The sequence below is a fragment of the Strix uralensis genome, chromosome 12, assembly GCF_047716275.1.
Source record: "Strix uralensis isolate ZFMK-TIS-50842 chromosome 12, bStrUra1, whole genome shotgun sequence".
NCBI classification, from domain to species: domain Eukaryota; kingdom Metazoa; phylum Chordata; class Aves; order Strigiformes; family Strigidae; genus Strix; species Strix uralensis.
In genome coordinates, this window is record NC_133983.1 from 11,283,612 (window position 1) to 11,303,744 (window position 20,133).

Consider the following 20,133-nt stretch of genomic DNA (forward strand, 5'->3'; position numbering starts at 1 on the left):
CCTCCTCTTTGGGGCCCGTGACTGCTAGCCTAAATGGCTGGGGTCATCTCACTGAAGTTTGCTGAAATATTTGTAGTTTACATCGTCCACACAAAATATGCACTTAAAGTCTTTTTCTTCCTCTAAGTAACTATGATAAATATCTAGCAGAAATCTTCAGGGGTCAGAAAATATAAAGCTAATTGACTTTGTTACATTTTATTTGCTAAAGATGCTCTGTGAATTCAACAGTGGTAAAAAGTGCTGGATTTACACCACTGAGCCTAGAGACCTCCATTTTAAGTGCCACCTGCAGTGGTGGTTTATGAGATGAGGTTTGCTCTCCTAGGAGTTATGAGACCACCCAGCCCTGATTACATATGCCATGGATTAGAATTCAGATGGTAATGATTTCTTACTATTAAGAAGCCCAGATTTGATCTGGTGAGGCAAAAAAGAGTTCAAATTGTGCTACAAGTCTCCTCAGCCTAGAGCCTCCAGAGAAACTCTTTCTTAAACAAGTCATCTGAATCTTTCTCCCTTGAGGAGAGACCATGATCGTGTAAGTACTTCCACTGAAGCCATGAGGACTGTCTCACTAATTGGGATTACATGCTTAAGAAAGGGCGCACAGGAGTGGATCGTAACATGCTTTTGGTTTTGTAGCAGCAGAAGTAGAGGACAGTGTTTTCTGACTTCCTTCAGTTTGCCATCGTCCTATCCCAGTTGTTTTCTTAAAAATTAATGTAATACTCAATACCATTTGGATTTTACTAAGAAGAATTAAACAGAACTGGTAGGATATCAGGAAACCAAGGATGCCTTTAGCAACAAAACGCAGTGTTATAGGATAGAATAAATGTCAAGAAACAAAACAAAAGGTGAAATGAAAGGGAAATTGGATGATAGGGATATGGGTTTAAGTTTGTTAGGGAAATGCCTTGTTTTCATATGAGTACATTTGTTAAAGTGTATAAGTACATGAAAAAGATATGTAAATAGTTCCCAGAAGTGAATAAGAAATTACACTTAAAAGGATAGACAAAGTTATTAATTGAAAGTAACGATAAACCCAGCCTCTGTAGTTACAAGTTTTACTTCAGCCCCAGAAACTCAGGTAAAAAGTTTGGGAAGCAATTTAAGGCTGCCATGTGGGCTTGCTGCAGTATAGAGAAGAGAAACCACTTAATCAGGAGAAATGCCACTTTATCACTTTGAAATGAGACAGTGTGAGATACCCAATTATCATGTACACCTCATTTGGGGCCTTCGAATTGGAAACCAAAGCAACAGCTTTCTGAGAGTTTAACAGTGTCAAACTGGCTGTCTCTGCTACAGTAAAAATAATGGTGTATAACCAGCTCTTGATCAATAATTAGCAGAAAAACATACCTAGTAACAGAGTATCTAGCAAGGCCACTTCTGGTTAAGAATTCTTCATGGGTCTGACCCAGGTGGCTCATGCCTGGACCTGACACATGACATGTATTAAACACACTGGCATGGGCCAAAGTCTGATGGCCTTATTTTAGCTTGCAAAAGTGAAATGCAGACCTTCATACAAAATTTATGTGCTAGCAGCTTTGGTTTATATGTGCAGACTGTGTGTGCGTGTTTGCCAGTTCCTATACTGAAGAGAGTTTTTGTGTCCAAACACTAGAAAAGAAGTTGTGCATTTGCAGTGGGGAAGACCCTTAAATCCGCTCCCTGGGTCTGTATAAGGACTGCTTGTGCTCTGCCACCCTTATCACCTTAGCAAATGAGTACAGGAGTAAATAGTTTGGGAGAAAGACATCCTTAATGTCACAATCTTTACTTCAATGGAAATGTGAATTTGGTACTGTCTGTTTAACAAGCCATAAGAATAAATTTCATAGTATCCCTCATAAAAGCCTCAGAACTTGATTCTCTCTTCACTAATGCAGGTATAAATCACCATTGAAGTCAACAGAGTTATACCAGCTTTAATTCTGGGACATATGAGAGGAGATTGGGGCCCTTAAGGTATTCAGCTCTCTTGGCTATCTTTACTAATACACTGCCATGATCAGAAAGCTCTCCTCCTTTACAGAGAAAAGATGAGGGGAAAAAGCAAAGTGACACTAATCTTTTCTGAGTCAGGCTTTCCTCTTGGGTGTGACTACATGCAGAAAAGCTGGGATTTCCAGGTGATACTAATCAAAGATGGCAGAAGCAACTACAAAGCATACAAATAAAGCATCCAAGTTTCCTGTATTAAACCAGCCAGGACAGCATTCATGGTATAAGGGCTAGGATACAGTTAGCTGTGTTGCTGTGATGGGCCTGGAGCTTTATTGCATGTTAGTAGCATAAAAATAAATTGTTATTATTATTAGCAAACACATAATAAGATTAAAGCATAATGTGCACTAATAGTTGGCTATCTTGCCTTCCAAAGATATTATATATTTTACATAGATGCCTTTTAGATCAGGAAATAGAATTTCTATAGATGGTCCCACCAGAAAGCTTATAGTCTGCCCCATCTTTTCTTAAATTGCTGCTCCCAGATGTGTGGTAATGCATATATGTGTGTGCATATATATGGGTAATTTCTGACTGTAAATTCAGGCTGTTCTTCATCACTACCAATGTAGAAATGCAACACACTGTATTGATGGACTTTAAGGTCTAGTAGCTTCAACCTTAATGTAATAGAAAATCAGGGCCCTTGTTCTCCCTGCAGAGGGGAAACAAATGAACATCAACCTACACGATCCTGCTGAAAAACTGAACCTGAGGGTGCATCAGTTTGATGGTTCTCAAATATCACAGTGTTAAACATGGGTAGTTGTGTGAATGAATAGCAAGGGAGAGGATAAACTGGTGACACTGAACAAATAAATAATTAGCTGTCACCTAGTGCCCCTAAAACTACATTTTAAGCATGAGTTAAGGTCTTTAAGTATGTAACCAAAAAAATTAGTAGCATGTTGGTGTCATCCCTGAAGCTTCTTATTTTTCTCTAATGAGAAGAGGTGGGAGAGAGGAACATGCTAACGTCAGTATCAGCACAGGCTCTTTAGGAAGGACAGGCAGGGGAGACAAGGAGGTGGGGGGTCACCCTCTAGTCAATGACCAGCTGGAGTGCATGGAGCTCCGCCTGGGTATGGATGAGGGGCTGACTGAGAGCTTATGGGTAGGGATTAAAGGGAAGGCAGGGACAGGAGACATTATAGTGGGGGTCTGCTACAGGCCACCCAACCAGGAAGACCCAGTGGATGGGGCCCTCTATAGGCAGATAGGAGCAGCCCCATGGTCACAAGCCCTGGTCCTCATGGGGGACTTCAACCACTCCAATATCTGTTGGAGGGGCAACACAGCAGGGCATAAGCAATCCAGGAAGTTCCTGGAATTCATCGATGATAACTTCCTTCTCCAAGTGCTAGAGGAGCCAACGAGGAGAGATGCTATACTGGACCTTGTTCTCACTAACAAGGAAGGGCTGGTGGGGAGTGTGAAGCTCAAGGGCAGCCTTGGCTGCAGTGACCATGAAATGGTGGAGTTCAAGATCCTTACGGCAGCGAGAAAGGCATGCAGCAAGCTCACTACCCTAGACTTTGGGAGAGCAGACTTTGGCCTCTTCAGGGATCTGCCTTGTAGAGTAGTATGGGATAAAGCCCTGCAGGGAAGAGGAGCGCAAGAAAGCTGGTTAATATCCAAGGATCACCTCCTCCAAGCTCAGGAACGAGGCATCCCAACAAAGAGAAAGTCAGGCAAAAATGCCAGGAGGCCTCGATGAATGAACAAAGAACTCCTGGACAAGCTCAAACACAACAAGGAAGCCTTCAGAGGGTGGAAGAAAGGACAGATAGGCTGGGAGGAATGCAGAGAAACTGTCTGAGCAGCCAGGGATCAGGTTAGGAAGTCCAAAGCCCTGATAGAATTAAATCTGGCCAGGGATGTCAAGGGCAACAAGAAAAGCTTTTACAGGTATGGTGGTGATAAAAGGAGGACTAGGGAAAATGTGGGCCCTCTCCGGAAGGATACGGGATACCTGGTTAGCCAGGATATGGAGAAGGCTGAGGTACTCAATGACTTTTTTGCCTGAGTCTTCACTGGCAAGGGCACCAGCCACACTGCCCAAGAGGCAGAAGACAAAGGCAGGGACTGGGAGAATGAAGAACCACCCACTGCAGGAGATCAGGTTTGAGAACATTTAAGGAACTTGAAGGTGCACAAGTTCATGGGATCTGATGAGAGGCATCAAACTGGCAGATGAAGTGCCTAAGCCACAATCCATCATATTTGAGAAGTCGTGGCAGTCTGGTGAATTTTCTGCTGACTGGAAAAGGGGAAACATAACCCTCATTTTATCAAGAAAAAAAAGAAAGACTCAGGGAGCTACAGGGTGGTCAGTCTCACATCTGTGCCCACCAAGATCATGGAGCAGATCCTCCTGGAAACTGTGCTAGGGCACATGGAAGATAAGGAGGTGATTGGTGATGGCCAACATGGCTTCATTAAGGGCAAATCATGCCTGACAAATTTGGTGGCCTTCTACAATGGGGTTACAGTGTTGGTGGACAGGGAAGAGCAACGGTTGTCATCTAACTGGAGTTGTGCAAAGCATCTGACACTGTCCCACATGACATCCTTTTCTCTAAATTGGAGATACATGGACTTGATGGATGGAGCACTCGGTGGATAAGGAATTGGCTGATGGTCACACTCAAAAGAGTTGCCGTCAATAGCTCGATGTCCAAGTGGAGAGCAGTGATAAATGGGGTTCCTCAGGGGTTGGTGCTGGGACCAGCGCTGTTTAACATCTTTGTTGGCAACACGGACAGTGGGATCGAGTGCACCCTCAGCAAGTTTGCCAACGACACCAAACTGTGTGGTGCGGTCGACACGCTGGAGGGAAGGGATGTGCCATCCAGAGGGACCTGGACAGGCCTGAGAGGTGGGTCTGTGCAAACCTCATGGGGTTCAACAAGGCCAAGTGCAAGGTTCTGCATGTGGGTCAGGGCAATCCCAAGCACAAATACAGGCTGGGTGAGGAGCAGATTGAGAGCAGCCCTGCAGAGAACCACTTGGGGGTAGTAGATGGAAAACTGACTGTGAACCAGCAATGTGCACTCACAGCCCAGAAAGCCAACCGTGTCCTGGGCTGCATCAAGAGAAGCATGACCAGCAGGTCGAGGGAGGGGATTCTCCCCCTCTTCTCTGCTCTTGTGAGACCCCCCTGCAGTGCTGCGTCCAGCTCTGGGGCCCCCAACAGAAGAAGGACATGGACCTGCTCGAGCGGGTCCAGAGGAGGCCATGAAGATGATCAGGGGCTGGAGCACCTCCCCTGTGAGGACAGACTGAGAGAGTTGGGGGTGTTCAGCCTGGAGAAGAGAAGGCTCCGAGGAGACCATAGAGCCGCCTCCCAGTACTTAAAGGGGGCTACAGGAAAGGTGGGGAGGGACTCTTGGTCAGGGAGTGCAAGGATAGGATGAGGGGCAATGGTTTTAAACTGAAAGAGGGTAGATTTAGGTTAGATATAAGGAAGAAATTCTTTGCTGTGAGGGTGGTGAGACACTGGCACAGGTTGCCCAGAGAAGCTGTGGCTGCCCCCTCCCTGGCAGTGTTCAAGGCCAGGTTGGACGGGGCTTTGAGCAGCCTGGTCTAGTGGAAGGTGTCCCTGCCCAGGGCAGGGGGGTTGGAACTAGATGGTCTTTAAGGTCCCTTCCAACCCAAACCATTCTGTGATTCTATGTGCTGATGTTTTGGACCAACAACCATTTAAAAACCTTAACTTGTTCTATGCCTGGACACTGAAAGGCGTCTAGTAGTTTGACTCCATTGTCATCATTCAAACAAAAAATACTGGCTGTTTCAGACTGATTAGACTGAAGGAGGTGCATGTTTTGACCATGGTTTTGCAAGCATTGCATAGCTTCAGTCCTCTAAGTAGTTCCACTGAGCCCAGAGGGACTGTGACTCCTTCCAGATTTATCAATGGAAGGAGACTCATGTCCATAATTTTTTGCAAGAGAAAGCTCCAAAAGTACATAAGTGCAATCTTGAGAATATTCATTAGAAATGTTAATAGTGATCTTGTTCAGAATAAAACTTCTGGATAGGAAAAAATTCAGTATCGCTGGTGGAGTGGAGACAGTTATTCTTAAATATTTGCTGATGCGCTTAGCCTCCTGGCAAGTCACAGAAACAAAAGAAATGCTTTTCATCTTTAAAAGGAACCTAGAGAGTTGCTAAAAGTTTAAGACGGTGAGTCTTACAGCCAGAATTATATAAAATTCTAAGATGGACCTGGTCTCACGACATTGTGATTATGAGTTAGCTTTAACATGAGGATACTGGTTTGGGTTTTTTTCCGACTGTAGCAATATCTTCCATAAACTGTCCATTAGAATTAGTGCTATGTCTTGATTCAAGTATTGTAGACAGCCATGTAGAAAGGCAGGTTGTCTACAACCACAGTGATGTACTATGCTGTAACAGTTGTTGTTAAAAACAAACCACCTGAAAACATTTAGTTCAGAATTGGATCCAAGAAAAAAGCCCAACAGTTCTAGCATGTCCACCTCATGCCAGAAGACTGAGTATGAAATTTGCCTAAAGCAGATCAGGAAGTTTGCTGTTGCCTGGGGAGTTCATTCACTATTCACATTATCAGACTGTCTGGGTGTGCCGACAACAGAGGAGGTCTTCATAGGCCATGTCTTGTTTTCCAAAGATGCATTCATCTCGTGAGAGCTCTGTCTTATAGAATCATAGAAATAAACAAAAATCTGCAGCTCTGACGGCCAAATTTCAATTTGATTTATATTATATTTCATAGAGTTTCACTGGTGATAATGGTTTTGTACAGGTTGTAAGTGCAAAAGTATGTGACCCAGAGATAGGCTTTGTGTTCCTCTTTGGCAAACGCTGTCTCCCATCTGTTTGTCAGTATCCAAACATTTCTTCATTGACAGATGAAAAACAAAATGTACAAAAGGATCCAGTAAACTATTCCATACTATCGTTAGTACAACCAAATGCATACAGTCATTACTCTGATAATGATGTGGCCTCGTAGTTTGGCCAGCTATCAGAAGTCTGCAATGCAATACATGTAGTGACTAAATGATGTATCAGTACTGGGCACATGAAATGACAAAGTCTTTGGAATATGAAACAAGAGAAACAATTGCATGCCTTTACATTCTACTTAGAAAATAGTGTCTTCTGATATAAAATTCCTAGTTTGTGGCTCCTCCTGTTAGTTAAGTGCTTTTTTGTTATGTCAGGCAAAAAAATAAAATCTTAAATAAGATATCTTTATGTTGTGCATCTGGTTTTACCTCCAATCAAGTTGAGATGAAATGGGATCAAACTAGAGCATTTAAAAATAACTTATATTTGTAGTTACTCCTCTGTGAGCCCTGTTAACTGGAGAAAAGTTTAGAAGAGGCTCTAAGCAGGCCAAAAGGGAGTTACTTACTATGGGCATTTAGAAGGTTCCCAAGATTTGTATACCCTATTTAAACTTGCGATATACTTTTGTTGGGGAGCTGTTTTCTGATGACAATACATAGATGTCTCTTGTCCATTCAGAGGATCCAGAATCCCTTGGTGACAAATATGGGCCAGAGATTTCAGCTAACTTTCAATTATTCTTGAAGATTATGGATGTAGTTATTTCATAAACCAAACTACCCAGCTGCAGTTGCAAATTTTTATTTGCAATATTGGAAGCTGTATTAAAGTCTGGCTAAAAGCTAACTTCCAGCTTGAGTAACCATGCTTTGAAAATTGTTTCTAAATTCCTCATCTGCAGAGCTTTAACAAGCTCTTTAAGGGGGATGGGAACTTGGATTTAGAAAAGTGCACAGCACGTACTGTGTCATGTATATAACATAAACCGTTGTTTTGTGGTGTATACAGGGTTAGTTATGCTGATGGAAAGGAAGCGTTGTTTCTTTACAAGGAGAAGGAAACCCCTGATCTAAACGTAGGGAAGATGCACCTTTGTACCTCCCCCTTATGACATGCCTGCCAGTGCCTGTGGGGGACAACATAAGCCCCTCTACTCTGCTGGTAAATATATGTGCTGGGAGTGCACAAACCCCTATTCATTGAAGTGGAAAGGTGCAGCAGTAAACACAAAGTCTATCTATAACTCAACCCATGTATGTGGCATTCAGTGCGTAGAAGTTAAAATACACCTGGCTAAGAGTGGCAGCAGCCAATTGAGCACTGTGTGAAGTTACTCGGGTCTTCAGTGGTGCTGTGATCCGGCATGCTGCTCAAGTATGGCTCCATTCCGTTACCAACATGGCACTCTGGACACGTCTAATGCCATTCATGAAATTAGCTAATGAATTTACTGCACATAAATCCCTCTGTGGTACTCCAAGTGTGGCTGCCTGCCACTCGCTTCCCATGCGGTAACTTTCCCATGTAGGCAAGCCCGAGTGCTGCTCCAAGTGATTTCAGTGAATCTAAAAATATTTTGCAATCCTTCGGGTCATAGCAGGCTACTGTTTATTCACTGTCAGATGTCCTGACAATGTCAGCTCTGCAGAGCAGGCATTCTGCGATCAGCTACTGTGACATCACCTCCCTGTTATAAAAGCCCCAGAGTCCTGTGTACACATATCTGGGATCGTTGTAGACCGACCCGAACACTCTGCAGACGATGGTTCGATTTTCTGAACCTAGGGCCTACGCGCCCCGGGCCTGCGCTCCAGGCCAGCGCAGCACCGAGGGCACCGGGCGGCCCCAGCGCTGCCAGGCCGGAGCAGCGCCGAGCCAGGGTCCCCGCGCGGGCGGCGGCCTGAGGCACAGGCCGTGTCCCGGGGGAGGCCGCTGGTCGCGCCCCGGGGGGGGTGGGTTGCCCGACCCCGTCCCGGGGCCCGGGAGGCAGCGGCCGTGCCCCCCTCCCGCCCCCAGCCCGCCGCGGCGGCGGGGGGAGCCGTCGGGGCCGTCGGCAGCGGCGCCGGGCCGGGCAGGGGGTGGGGAGCGCCCGCCTCTCGCGGCTCGCAGCCGGGTGCCTCCCGCGGGCGCGGCGGGCCGCCTGCCGGGCTGGCTGGCTACCCAGAGTGCAGCAGGCAGGCGGCGGCAGGCGGCGGCCGGCACCGAGCTGCCGGCGCTCTCCCGGCCCGCCGGCGCAGCGGGAGCCGGGCCCAGGCGGCGGCGCGGCCCAGAATGCGAGTGTGAGATGCTTCCCCCGGCAGCGGCGCCCCGGGCCCAGGCGGCGGCGGCCCCCGCGTGGATGCGGCTCTGGAGCCGGCGCTTCGCCCTCCACAAACATTTCTATAGGACTCATTCGCCCTGCTGAGGAGATCGGCCCGGCCCGGCCCGGCCCGGCCGCCTCTGCCCCTCGCCGCCCCCTCCGCGCCGCGGAGCGGCTCCCCCACAGACTGCCGGCCCGGCCCGGGCATGGAGGCCCCCGGCGGCGCCTCGCCGCTCAGCCCCGCGCTGGTGGGCCGCCTCCGCCAGGAGCACGAAAAGGTAAAGGCCGAGGCGGCCGGGCCGGGCCGCAGCGTGAGGCGGGGGGGAGCGCGGGCGGGGGCTCGGGGCGGCCGGGCCGGGCAAGGAGGGGGGGGGGAGGGGGGGTGTCGGGTCCCCCGGCCGGGGGGGGTGTATCGGCCCCCGGGCGGCACGCGCCGGGGCCTGCGTGCGGCGGGCGGGCGGGCACGTGACGGCGCTGACGTCACGGTTGGCGGCGGCCGTCGGTCCCCGGCGGGACCCGGAGCAGCCCCGGGGCCGGGCCGGCGCCTCTCCGCCAGCCCGCTGCGAGACCGGCCCCGCGGGGAGGAAGGGCGGCGGGAGGCGTGCGGGCCGGGTGTGGAGCTCCGCTAGCGCGGCGGCAGCGGCGGCGTTGCCGAAACGCCCTTTACAGCGAGACACGTCAGGCGGCCGCCCGGGGGCTGGCAGGAGCGGGAGGCGGTGAGCTGTGGGGGGGCCGCGGGCCTGACCCCGCACACCCCGCGCTCTGCTGCCTGAATATCTGCCCCAACACGTGCGTGCACAGCGCTCTCCTAAACGCGTGCTCTTCACCCTCTTTCGGCTTCTCTGTGGTTTTTCCCGTCGCAGGGCCGATCCCGCACCTTTTTAGAATGCGGGCCTGCAGGTAGGCCCCGTGCGGGGACCGGCGAGTGTCTGCACTGGTCATCTCGTGGGGCAGCTTGAGGAGCGACTGAATCAAAAACCGGTTGTTCGTGACTTGCCTTAAAAACCATGGATTACGTTTGAAATGGGTTTGAAAGAGCCCAACTCCTCTGCAGACATGATTCCCGAGAGTTTGGAGGCTGGTTCCACACGTGGCCATAGTCCAAAACTCCAGATAGGTTTTCCTGCTGATTACTCTCGTGGTCTAAGGCAAATGGGCCCTGCTAATTTAACGAGTGTGATTTCGGGGTTGTAGGTGCCAGCCTTGCAGTGAGCTCTGTGTGGGTGCAGGGGTGACTGTGGAACTCGTGGTCATGGTCAGTGTATTATTGGCACAAGCACGTTTGCCCAGCCTGCACGCCTCTCAATTTTTCTGCTCATTTTTTTCATGATTAAAATCTTTTAAAGCTGCTTCTAAGATGCACATTAGAGCTCCTCAGTTATAACAGAGGACTTTATCTTGAGCGTGTATTGCTTTGTCACATGCTAGTTTAGTTAAGAGTAAGAAAACTGAATACATGTATACGATGTAAAAAAATGCACCTCGTCTGGAATACCATGTGCAAAGATGTGTGCACACTAGATCATTACTAAAACCTCTACATAACCAACTGACCATTAATGTGGATGAACGCTAAGAGGATCTGCTGGAATACTCTTGTGTCATCCATTCTGCACGGATAGTAACCCATTATAGCCGTAATTGGTGATAGTAACTTGTCTGCTTGGGCTCCTTCAGTTAATTTTCAAGGTGGGAGAATGTGGTGAAGAATGATTTCTCTGGTATGTTAGTGTCAGTCAGGCCTAATGTGTAAGCGGACGTCTGTCGCAACCACGTAGAATTGTTCTCAGTTCATGGTAAGACCCTTCTGTAAGCAAGTTTAAGACTCCTCTTAAACAGATCTGCTCCAGTGGAAAAGAGGCCCAGGAGACCATTAATTAAGCCTCTGTTAGGCTGATGTACAAAAATTATATTTTATCATAGGGAAACTTTACATAATTTCTGCAAATTGGCAAAAAAAATTGAACACTTCAGCTTCAATATGAAATTATACTAAAGAACTACATATCTTGGTTACAATGGAGTGTCATGATGAAGATATAGTAGACTTTCCCTCTATGCAATGAATATATATAATTGGATTACAACAGTATTTTCAGTTACGAAAATATTGTATTTTAAGATGGAGGAGGTCTTTTCATTTCAGCTGCCTCTTTTCAGAGATTCGTATTTTTCTTACAAAATTACTGAAGTTGAAGGCTCATGTTTTGGTCTTAGCGCAAAGATGAGGGAGAATTAGTTATGTGGTACTTTGGTAAACTAGTAATCGTAGTACGAGCATCATAACAAATAGTAAGGTTGTTTAGCCAGAATGATATCTATATATACTGGCATTTAAGCAGGCACATATATTTCTTTTAATTACTGTGATGTTGTGCTGTCCCAGTCACTCTTGATTAAGTATAAAGAAACCTATTTATTCCCATTAGTCTGAAGGCAACCTTTAGTGTAACAGTGAAATACAGCGTTATCTATCTGCAGAATTAAAGATAGTATTTGAGTCACGGCTGATTATTTTAACATCCAGGCCATTGTACGGCTGTGGTTCAGCTACGAGTTTGAGCTTTTAGGTGCTAAAGAGCTGCTCTGGAGAACACATGAACTGAGGCTTCCTTCCTGTTTAAAAATATTAAAAGAACAGGATGTTCATGACTTTCTATCTTTAATCTGATTGAGGCTGCAACTTTCAGGTTTAGGACCCCTGGTGAAAAGTAATTTTAATTCTTGTTTAGGACTGCTTGCCTGTTGGACAGATTTCATCTAGTTAATTTGTAGTGATAGTAAGAACAAACTGTTAAAAGCAATTTTCAGTGCTCCCACTAAAGGCACTTTGTATAAAAACATGACTTAGAATGTGTATCTTGGGGATAAATTATAGAAGAATATCTAGTAATTTTCATGATAAAGACCATCATTGGAAGCACAGTGCCTGCGTAAAGTTTTGAATATTTCTGTAAAAAGAATATAATGTATGTATCATGGATTACTTGCAAAAGCAATATATGTTAGCTGAAAATACTGCGTTAAATCTATTGCAAGTTAGTACAGGAATTATAAAATGAATATTTAAATAGGTGGATTCTCATGCTATAGAGCCTGCGTTTAAACATAATATTTGATATACTTTTATTCCTACAATCAAATGAGTTGGGATTACTAACTGATAGGAAGTTGACAAGTAGAATCTCTATGATTTGGTAAGACTTGCGTAGCCAGTGAATTTACAGTGGGCTGATGCGTTCTATAGTTTCTGAGCAATGCAATGAAGATATGCGTAATGGGAGACATTACAGAACCAATTAGACCCAAGAGGCATTTGTAGAGTGCAAACACAGGCATGGAGAGTCTAAAGGATTCCAGTATTAGCTGGCAATGTGATTTTTTTTTTTTTTTGTATTGCACTGAGAAACACATTTTTTTATTTTCCTTTTAGGAAAATTAGGACAAGGAAGTGACTGTCACTCATCATGACAACAAAGCACAATTAGATTTAGTGCAGCTGTTACTGTAACTCATTGGCCACTGTGTATTATGACATATTCTTAATTTTTATGAATTTAAATGGTGGAGCTGTATGATCTTTAATTTCCAAATTGTTTTTGAGATCCTGGGTACTTGCAGTTTTTTAACAGTTAAACAACTTGTGGGTGGGTTATGGGGAAACAAATGACAGAATCCTAAACTTACACTCCTTTAAATTGTTTTCTCTTCTTATATGAATTACTTCTGGGGCTGGCTGCTTCTGTTTAAGTCTTCTTCAAGTATCTGTGCTATGAAATCAGCAACTTGGCAGTTTTAAAGCTGTTCCTGCAGTCAGAAAAAGAGCAGTGAGACTGAGTAGGGTCTTGTATACTTCATGCTGCTGCAGGAGCCCCTAGAAATCTGGAACTGCTTGCCTGCAGACTCAGCAGATGAGATTCAGTGTGCTTTCCAGTGCGGTGTCTCCCAGGGTATTGCACTTTTTCCAGCCTACATCCAAGTTAACTGAATCTAGAGAAAGCCTGGGTACAAGACACCAGTGCAGTAGGGCTTCATTTTTCACAATAACTGTTTGAGAAAAGTTAACAAGAGTGTCTGAAGCTTGGTTTGACATGCTCCTATTTAAAAGGACTTGTCTGAAGCTTCATTTGCCATATTCCTTTTTAAAAGGTACCTGGACAGTTAACTCTTCAGAAACTTGTGATGACATCCACTTCACCCTGTCCTGCGCTTTTTTGTTATGATGGGCCCCAAAAATGTTTTCTCATGTGCTGCTTTCAAGTAAAAGGCCTAATTCAGTCATTTTCTGGAAGCTTCCAATGTAATACTGTTCCTCCTGTGTTAATTGATCACCACTTTTACTTTTTGTAGTCAATATTTGTCTATGTTCTTATTAGTATGAATTAAATACCCTCTATCTTATATAGTGCCAAGAACTGTAAAATAAATTAACAGATCTTAAATAGTTTTTTTTTAATGGTAATTAAAGTCAAACTATTCACAGAAGAGTTTAAAGAGCACTGCCTTTATTCTAGAGTGGGCACGTCTGTATGTGTCCTGCCTCATTGGTAACTAAAATGTGTAGATGAGATTATATCCACAAAATTTAAATGTTACTAAATTGTGCTGCTCCTACAGCTGTCTACTGATTCTGCGAGTGGATGGAGTGACCAGGGTACTGTTTGGGAGTCATCTTTAGTATCTCTAGCATCTTTGCAGGTCTCCATTCCAGACGTTATGTTCATAACCTGTCTTCTCAGATTGACTTGGATACCCCTTGCCCCATGTATTTCTTTCCTCCTTTGAGATTGTGAAATTGTATTTTGTTTTAATCTGAAGCTCCAGTCTTGCAGATGGATATGCTAGCTCAGAGCTTGCCATCTTGAGGCCCTCAGAGCAGCAACTGTGCTAAGACTTCCATTTTTTTGTAGTGGGGCATTAGGACACTGGGCTGCACTGTGTAAGTTGCTGGTTTTATGGTTCCTCTTGTCTGTTAGCACAGGCTGCAGTTTCACTGTCATAAAAAGGGTGAATCCCTCCACCACTTCTGTACTAACACTTGTGATCAGACTGCTGTGGGGTAAGAGGAAGCCAGTAACGCATGCCAAAATGGTCGTGTCACATGCCAGCGTGAATGTGGCAGAGCAATGCAGAGCCAGTGGTGGGTGAAACTGGATGGGACCTTTGAGTTGTGGCCGTGCTCATACCAAGTTAGAGCAGTTGTGAGCAACAGTCTTGGTCACTTGTTCAAAAATTTCATTAATGATCATGTGACTTATCCAGGAAGGATGACTTTAATTTGGCGAACAACTTTTTAATCTTAGCTTTTTGGGGGACTGCTTGTTTCTGCCTTTTAGCAGTTTTAGGGTGACACATTTGTGACACTGCTCAGTTGGCTTGGGATCCAGCTTAAAACCAAACTTTGTTGTTGACTTTCTTGCTTCTTTTTTCTTCTTAGATTATTTTTCAGCCAGTGTGGTGTTCCCTAATGTGGTCGATTGTGCAGTGTCACAAATGTCTGCCAGCAGATTGTGTTGGGGTTGGAAGGATAAGACAGTGGAACTGAGTAGCTGGAGACAGGGAGAGATGACTAGTTTACTCAGGACTGTGGCTGAATGTTGAACCACAGCCTGAAGGTATGTCTGTGAAGCAGGTGCCACTGCTCATGTCAATTGTAAGCTGGTTAACTCAGGTATTGCTAGCAGCATAGTTGTTGCACCACAGACTACATCAAAGCTTGCAAAACCTGCTTGAGATGTTTGGTAAGTTAGACCATGAGAGTTCTGTGCTTATGTGGATCTTCTGCTGTCTTGGTACCTGAGCTAGCTTGGATATAGTATAGCCACATTAATATGTTCACCTGAAGTAAGCCAAAATATTAAATTACGAGTTCCTTAGCTCTGTCTCGGGATAGTGTTACATGACATGGATACTGACTTGCTTACCAGGGAAAGACGAGACCTTGCTCCAGTTTGTTCCTCGCTTGCCCCAAGTCAGTTGGTTCAGAGCTAAACAGACTCATTCACTTAGTGGAAAACATCCCGCTGCCTTCGGAATTTTGCTAGGTTTGTGAGTTGAAATGAGTCCCAAAGGGGACTGACAAACAGCAAAACAGCATAAAGGTGTTGGGAACTCGTGATTGGAAGTGAGGAAGAAGGGTGCTGGCTCGTGTAAGCTGACACTGCTGGCCTGGCTGTCATAGCGGAGCGGGCTGCCACGATGATGTCTGCCACGCTTACTGCAAGGTGTCTCTTAAGTCATTTGTCTACGTGACCCATAACCACAGCAGTGGTCAAAACATAAAATCGTCTTGTGAGAGCAGAATTTCCCAGCTGGCAAAGAAGAGATGAGTTGTTGTCTGTCTGCTTTGTAATTCTCAGATGTTTCAAGTAGAATTTTTAAGCTCTCAAAAGTCATTTTGGTTAGAACTTAGTTTTTATTTATTGATAGATAATAGTTACGTACTACTTCTGCAAAACTCAGAGACCCACTTGTGTGTACATAATTAATACAAAAATAGTAGATCTGACCTTGTTTTCTTGTAGAGAAGGGTAAAAATTATGGTTATATTTTTAAATAAGATTTTCCTTTAGAAAGAAATGTTTGCCATGATTCAGATTTATTTCAATCCGTTTTCCTTCAGTAAGGAAATTCTTCCCAAACACATTTCTTCAGAAGGCAAAAGTTTCCACCCAAAGGGGGATTTATGTTAATAATTTGTTGAAATGTAGTGCTTTTGAGTAATATGATTTAATAAATGAATATGAGAGCTCAGAAATGCTTTCTTCCTTTTCCATTAGATCATACAGTGTGCCCACAGACTGAAGAACTTTTAATAGTTTTATTTCATTTTTTGATTGAAAATGGGGCTCTAGGAAAAACAATTGTGCAAATGTTAATTCTCTCTTTCTCCATCAGTGATTGCTGTGTTTTAGGCAAGTACTGTATAGTTTCCTAGAGGAAAAAATGAAAATTCATTTTAAATGTTTATTTTGCGTGTGGCTTGTTACACCCTTGTTATCAATAGATGATTAAATATTTGACCACCCATTAGTGTTCTTCTGTAGTGTAAAGTCATATGGTGAACTTGTTATTTCATCGGTAAACTTTTAGGGTTTGGGTGTGCACCTGAGAAATCTCATGCATGAGGTGCATGGCAGAGTGGGTTTTGATACTGCAAACATTTACAGACAGAGGCAGCTCATGTGCATGTAGCAACTGCAGTAAATACTTGAATGTAGAAGGTTAAGCAGTTAAAATGTGCAGAGTTGGAGTCATGTGAATTAGGTCAGTAGTGAAAATTACTTTGCATTTATCATGAGCCTTGCAAACGTGGGTCTGCGTTTCAGGAAACCAGCATATACTTCTGCTGTAGTTTGTGGAAGGTTCTGAACAACAGAACCAAGGTCAAGACTGAGATATTTACACAGTCCCAAATGGCAGGGACAGTCTCCTGAAGGCAGATCATTGGTTTTAGGCTTTATTAGACCCTTACTTTAATTACCACCTCATTACTTGCTCTGCTTCCACAAAAAGTACTCTGTACTGTCATTTTCCCTAAGTAACTGGAAATGTGATTGAAAGGGATGTTTAAAGTGAGACTAATTCAAGATTAAATAGTCACAAATTATATTATTGCTACATGTAAACAAATTACTTGCATATCTGATTTTATTCAGATTACTTTTCAAGTGGTAAATAATGCTTTATCACTTATATAGTGCTCTTACATCTTTAGAGTGCTTTTCTCACATTAATTAATCATCATTAAACACTCTGAGGTGGGTAGGTTAATACTATTATCCCCATTTTGCAGATGAAGAAATGTAGACTGAGAGGCTGTGATTTGCTCAAGGCCATATAGAAGAAATAGATTCAGAGCTGGGATTAGATCTGTGTCCCTAGCTTCTAATTTCAGAAGACCAGCCAGATTGTGAGCCGCAGTTTTGAAGCAAAATACTCAAGTATGCATATAGAAACAGCACATACTTACTTGGCCTCTTAGATGCCTAATTTGCAGTTTGTTTAAACGGAAACTGCTTTTGTGCCGTGCTACAGATTTCCATGTTCATACCCACAAGTGTGGAAATAGCCTCTCATTCATTTAGGAACTCTTCCTAATCTGATGGGGCATTTTTATCTTCATCATTTTCATTGGAATTAACTTTCTTAAAAATACCAGTTTCTCGTTCTTTAGACTTGAACGTAACTGTCTGACTCAGATACAGCAGGTTTAGCATTGGTACCCGAAACTGTCTACAAATAATACTAGTACTAGCTCTGTTGCTTATAATTTCTCATGAGCTGAGACATAAATAAAATTCTGACTTGGCAGCTTGCCTTATTGCTGTTCAGAACAGATGAGAGGGAGAAGAATCGCCCTCAGTGTGCTAAAACCATCACCTTTGTATGCAGTGCCTAGCTGCTTAGTAGAGGGACATTCGCATGCATACACTCCACCTTGGAGAACTACCTAAATAAAACAAAATAGTATTGGACTGGAGAGGACAGCGGAACTATTTGTGCACCACCCTGATAATCGGAAGCACCACAGACCATTACATTCAGCTGTTAGTAATGGGAGCGTGCGCAGGAGCAACAGGTAAGGAAAAATGAGGTGGAAGAAAGAGGTGCCCTTGTACGTGAGGGTGAGGACCTGCTGGGCAAGGTGGGGTTATGTGCAACAGTTTAGAGATCCATGGGCATGTACAGGTAAGAATCAGCTTCATGCTACAGCATCCTTCTCACCTGTCTTTACTCCCAAGGAAACATTGCAAGTCATCGTAGTGCCTGGCTGCTGAGGTGGGAGATCTGGCTTCTGTAACTAGCCCTGTTCCTGAGCAGTGTTAGTGGTTAAGTTACTCAGCCTGCAAAATCTGTGCAGTGCTTTTCCAAAATGCTGTAAACTTTAATTCATGGAAAAGTTTTTGAGCTCTCGAGATGGAAGATCCCGGAGAAGGTGAGATATAAATAGGCAGATTGGAAAGAGAGAAAGTGTTGCAGTCAAAAGGTATCTTCTGCCTTCAGACAGCTAATGAAGTCTTTGGCTGTATGATACGAGTTGTTTGGGGGTGATTTGGTGTCACTAGCCTGCAAGCTGCCCCATGTTCAGATTGGCACAGTGGAACTGGGGGACGCCTGAGAAGTGATCATAGGTCTAAAGCTGATCCTCCTGCTCTGCTGTGACTCTGCTTGTGAAACCTAGAAACAAGAGATTCTCTAGAAGCAGCAATGTACACTTCCCTTTAAATAGCTCAACCTAGTAGTAATGGGAGCAGAACCAACATGTAATCTCCTGCTTTAATGGTTTGGTTTTTAATCCAGAAGGATTTACGCTTTGGGTTACAGGTGCACAGAGGTGTGCTCTCCTAGGGCTGTCCCCGGGGGGGCTGCTTGTGGAGCTCCCAGGAATGGCTCTGTCCTGTCCCGGGCCTGAGAAGCACTAAATTTTAATAAGTTGCTGTTGGAGTAAAGGAAGGAAACAAGGTATATGCCCATTTGCTTTCTTTTAAGACTATGGAATGTGGATCCTGTTCTAATAACCAGACCCATGATTAGGTAATGTTAAGTTTGCTGCAGGAGTAGTTTAATAAATATTTTAGTATGCAGATAAGCCATTGATAACTGGATGCGTTCACAAACTCATACATTTTTATGCCTGAAAGGGGAGAATTCAGAGTTTATTGATACCACTTCCACTACAATGTCTTAAAAGTAATGCATAGTTGGTGGCACTGGGTGTCCAGACAATTTGAACTCAAATGAACAAACAAACCCAGGTCATTTATTTTATTTACCCTGAAAGGAATTTTTGTTCTTTAATTGTAACTCTAGATATAAATTATGTGCGGAAGATAGACTAATGATTTTCCTGTGTTTGATTAAAGGCAAAGAATCAGAGAGTTGTTTATATATTTATCTATTTGTTTCTTTGCTGTGATAAGACCAGTTATCCAAACAGTGGGACTGACCTAATAAAGGACATATGCATAATTGATCTCCATCTGTTTTTCAATATTTATTCTCTATCTATTTTTTAATAGAGTTCAGTTCCAGAAGTACACCCTGAAATATTTTTAAGGTGGTATATTTTAGCATTTCTGTAAAAGGTCTCATTTTATGCTGGCCACTGAAATGAAAAGGTTTGTTGTTGGTTCCACCCTTTAGTATCCCTTCAAGAGAGATTATATCAAAGAAGAAGAATTAAATTAAAATTGATTGGTGTTATTGATTTTTCTTTTCTTTTTTTTTTTAAAGGGGATAAAGGGCGATGGAAACAGCATATGCCCCTATGCTGTTTTACTGATGGACTATTTTTTAAAAACATAAAGAGCATATGTGCCCAATTTACATATTTACTAATTAAAAAAGATTCCTGGAAACATTAAGTAGACTATCTTCTGTAACCTTTAACATTGTGGCTAATGGATATAGCCTAGAAATTTTCATAGAAGGTCCTCTAAATAATGTAAATGATTATGAATATGTAACTAGTTAATATGCAGCTACGAAAGGATTATCATGTAGAGGTTAATGAACATGCTGCTCTTATGGTTTGCAGGGCTTTTCTTTCTGTGCTTTTAGCTCACTTCATGCATGGAAAGTCATGTATTGGGAATGGAAAGCTTCCTGTCTTTTCTATCTTCATATGTAATGGGGCAATTAAACTGGAACTTTCTTAAAGGATTTCATAAACATTTTTCTATGCTTAATTATGTTGTGTACTTCACAATCACTACCAAATCTGAAAGATTGAAGGATGTTGATAGAATAGGATCTGACTTTTGTACCTATTAGTGGTGGTCTCCATTGTGTGTTAGCATTGTTATCGAACGTTGCTGTGCTGTATGACTTACACCTTTTATGGAAACTTTACTCTTCAAATGGGCTTAATATTAAGAGTATGAATTAGGGTTCTGACTTGTTGTCCTGTAGAAGTCTTCAGAATAGCTAGCTTGCACATTAAAGAAAATGTTTGCTAGGCATTT

The 20,133-nt window shown here is 43.8% G+C and overlaps 1 protein-coding gene across 1 annotated transcript in view; it reads left to right on the plus strand.

The window, feature by feature from the left end:
* Nucleotides 1–8,986: 8,986 nt before the first annotated feature.
* The window catches only part of URI1 (URI1 prefoldin like chaperone), a 42,897-nt gene continuing 31,750 nt past the window's right edge, over nt 8,987–20,133 (plus strand). The window contains exon 1 of the mRNA XM_074882192.1: nt 8,987–9,444. Within this exon, the coding sequence (XP_074738293.1) occupies nt 9,373–9,444 (72 nt within the window). The 5' untranslated portion in view covers nt 8,987–9,372. The remainder of the gene's footprint in view (nt 9,445–20,133) is intronic.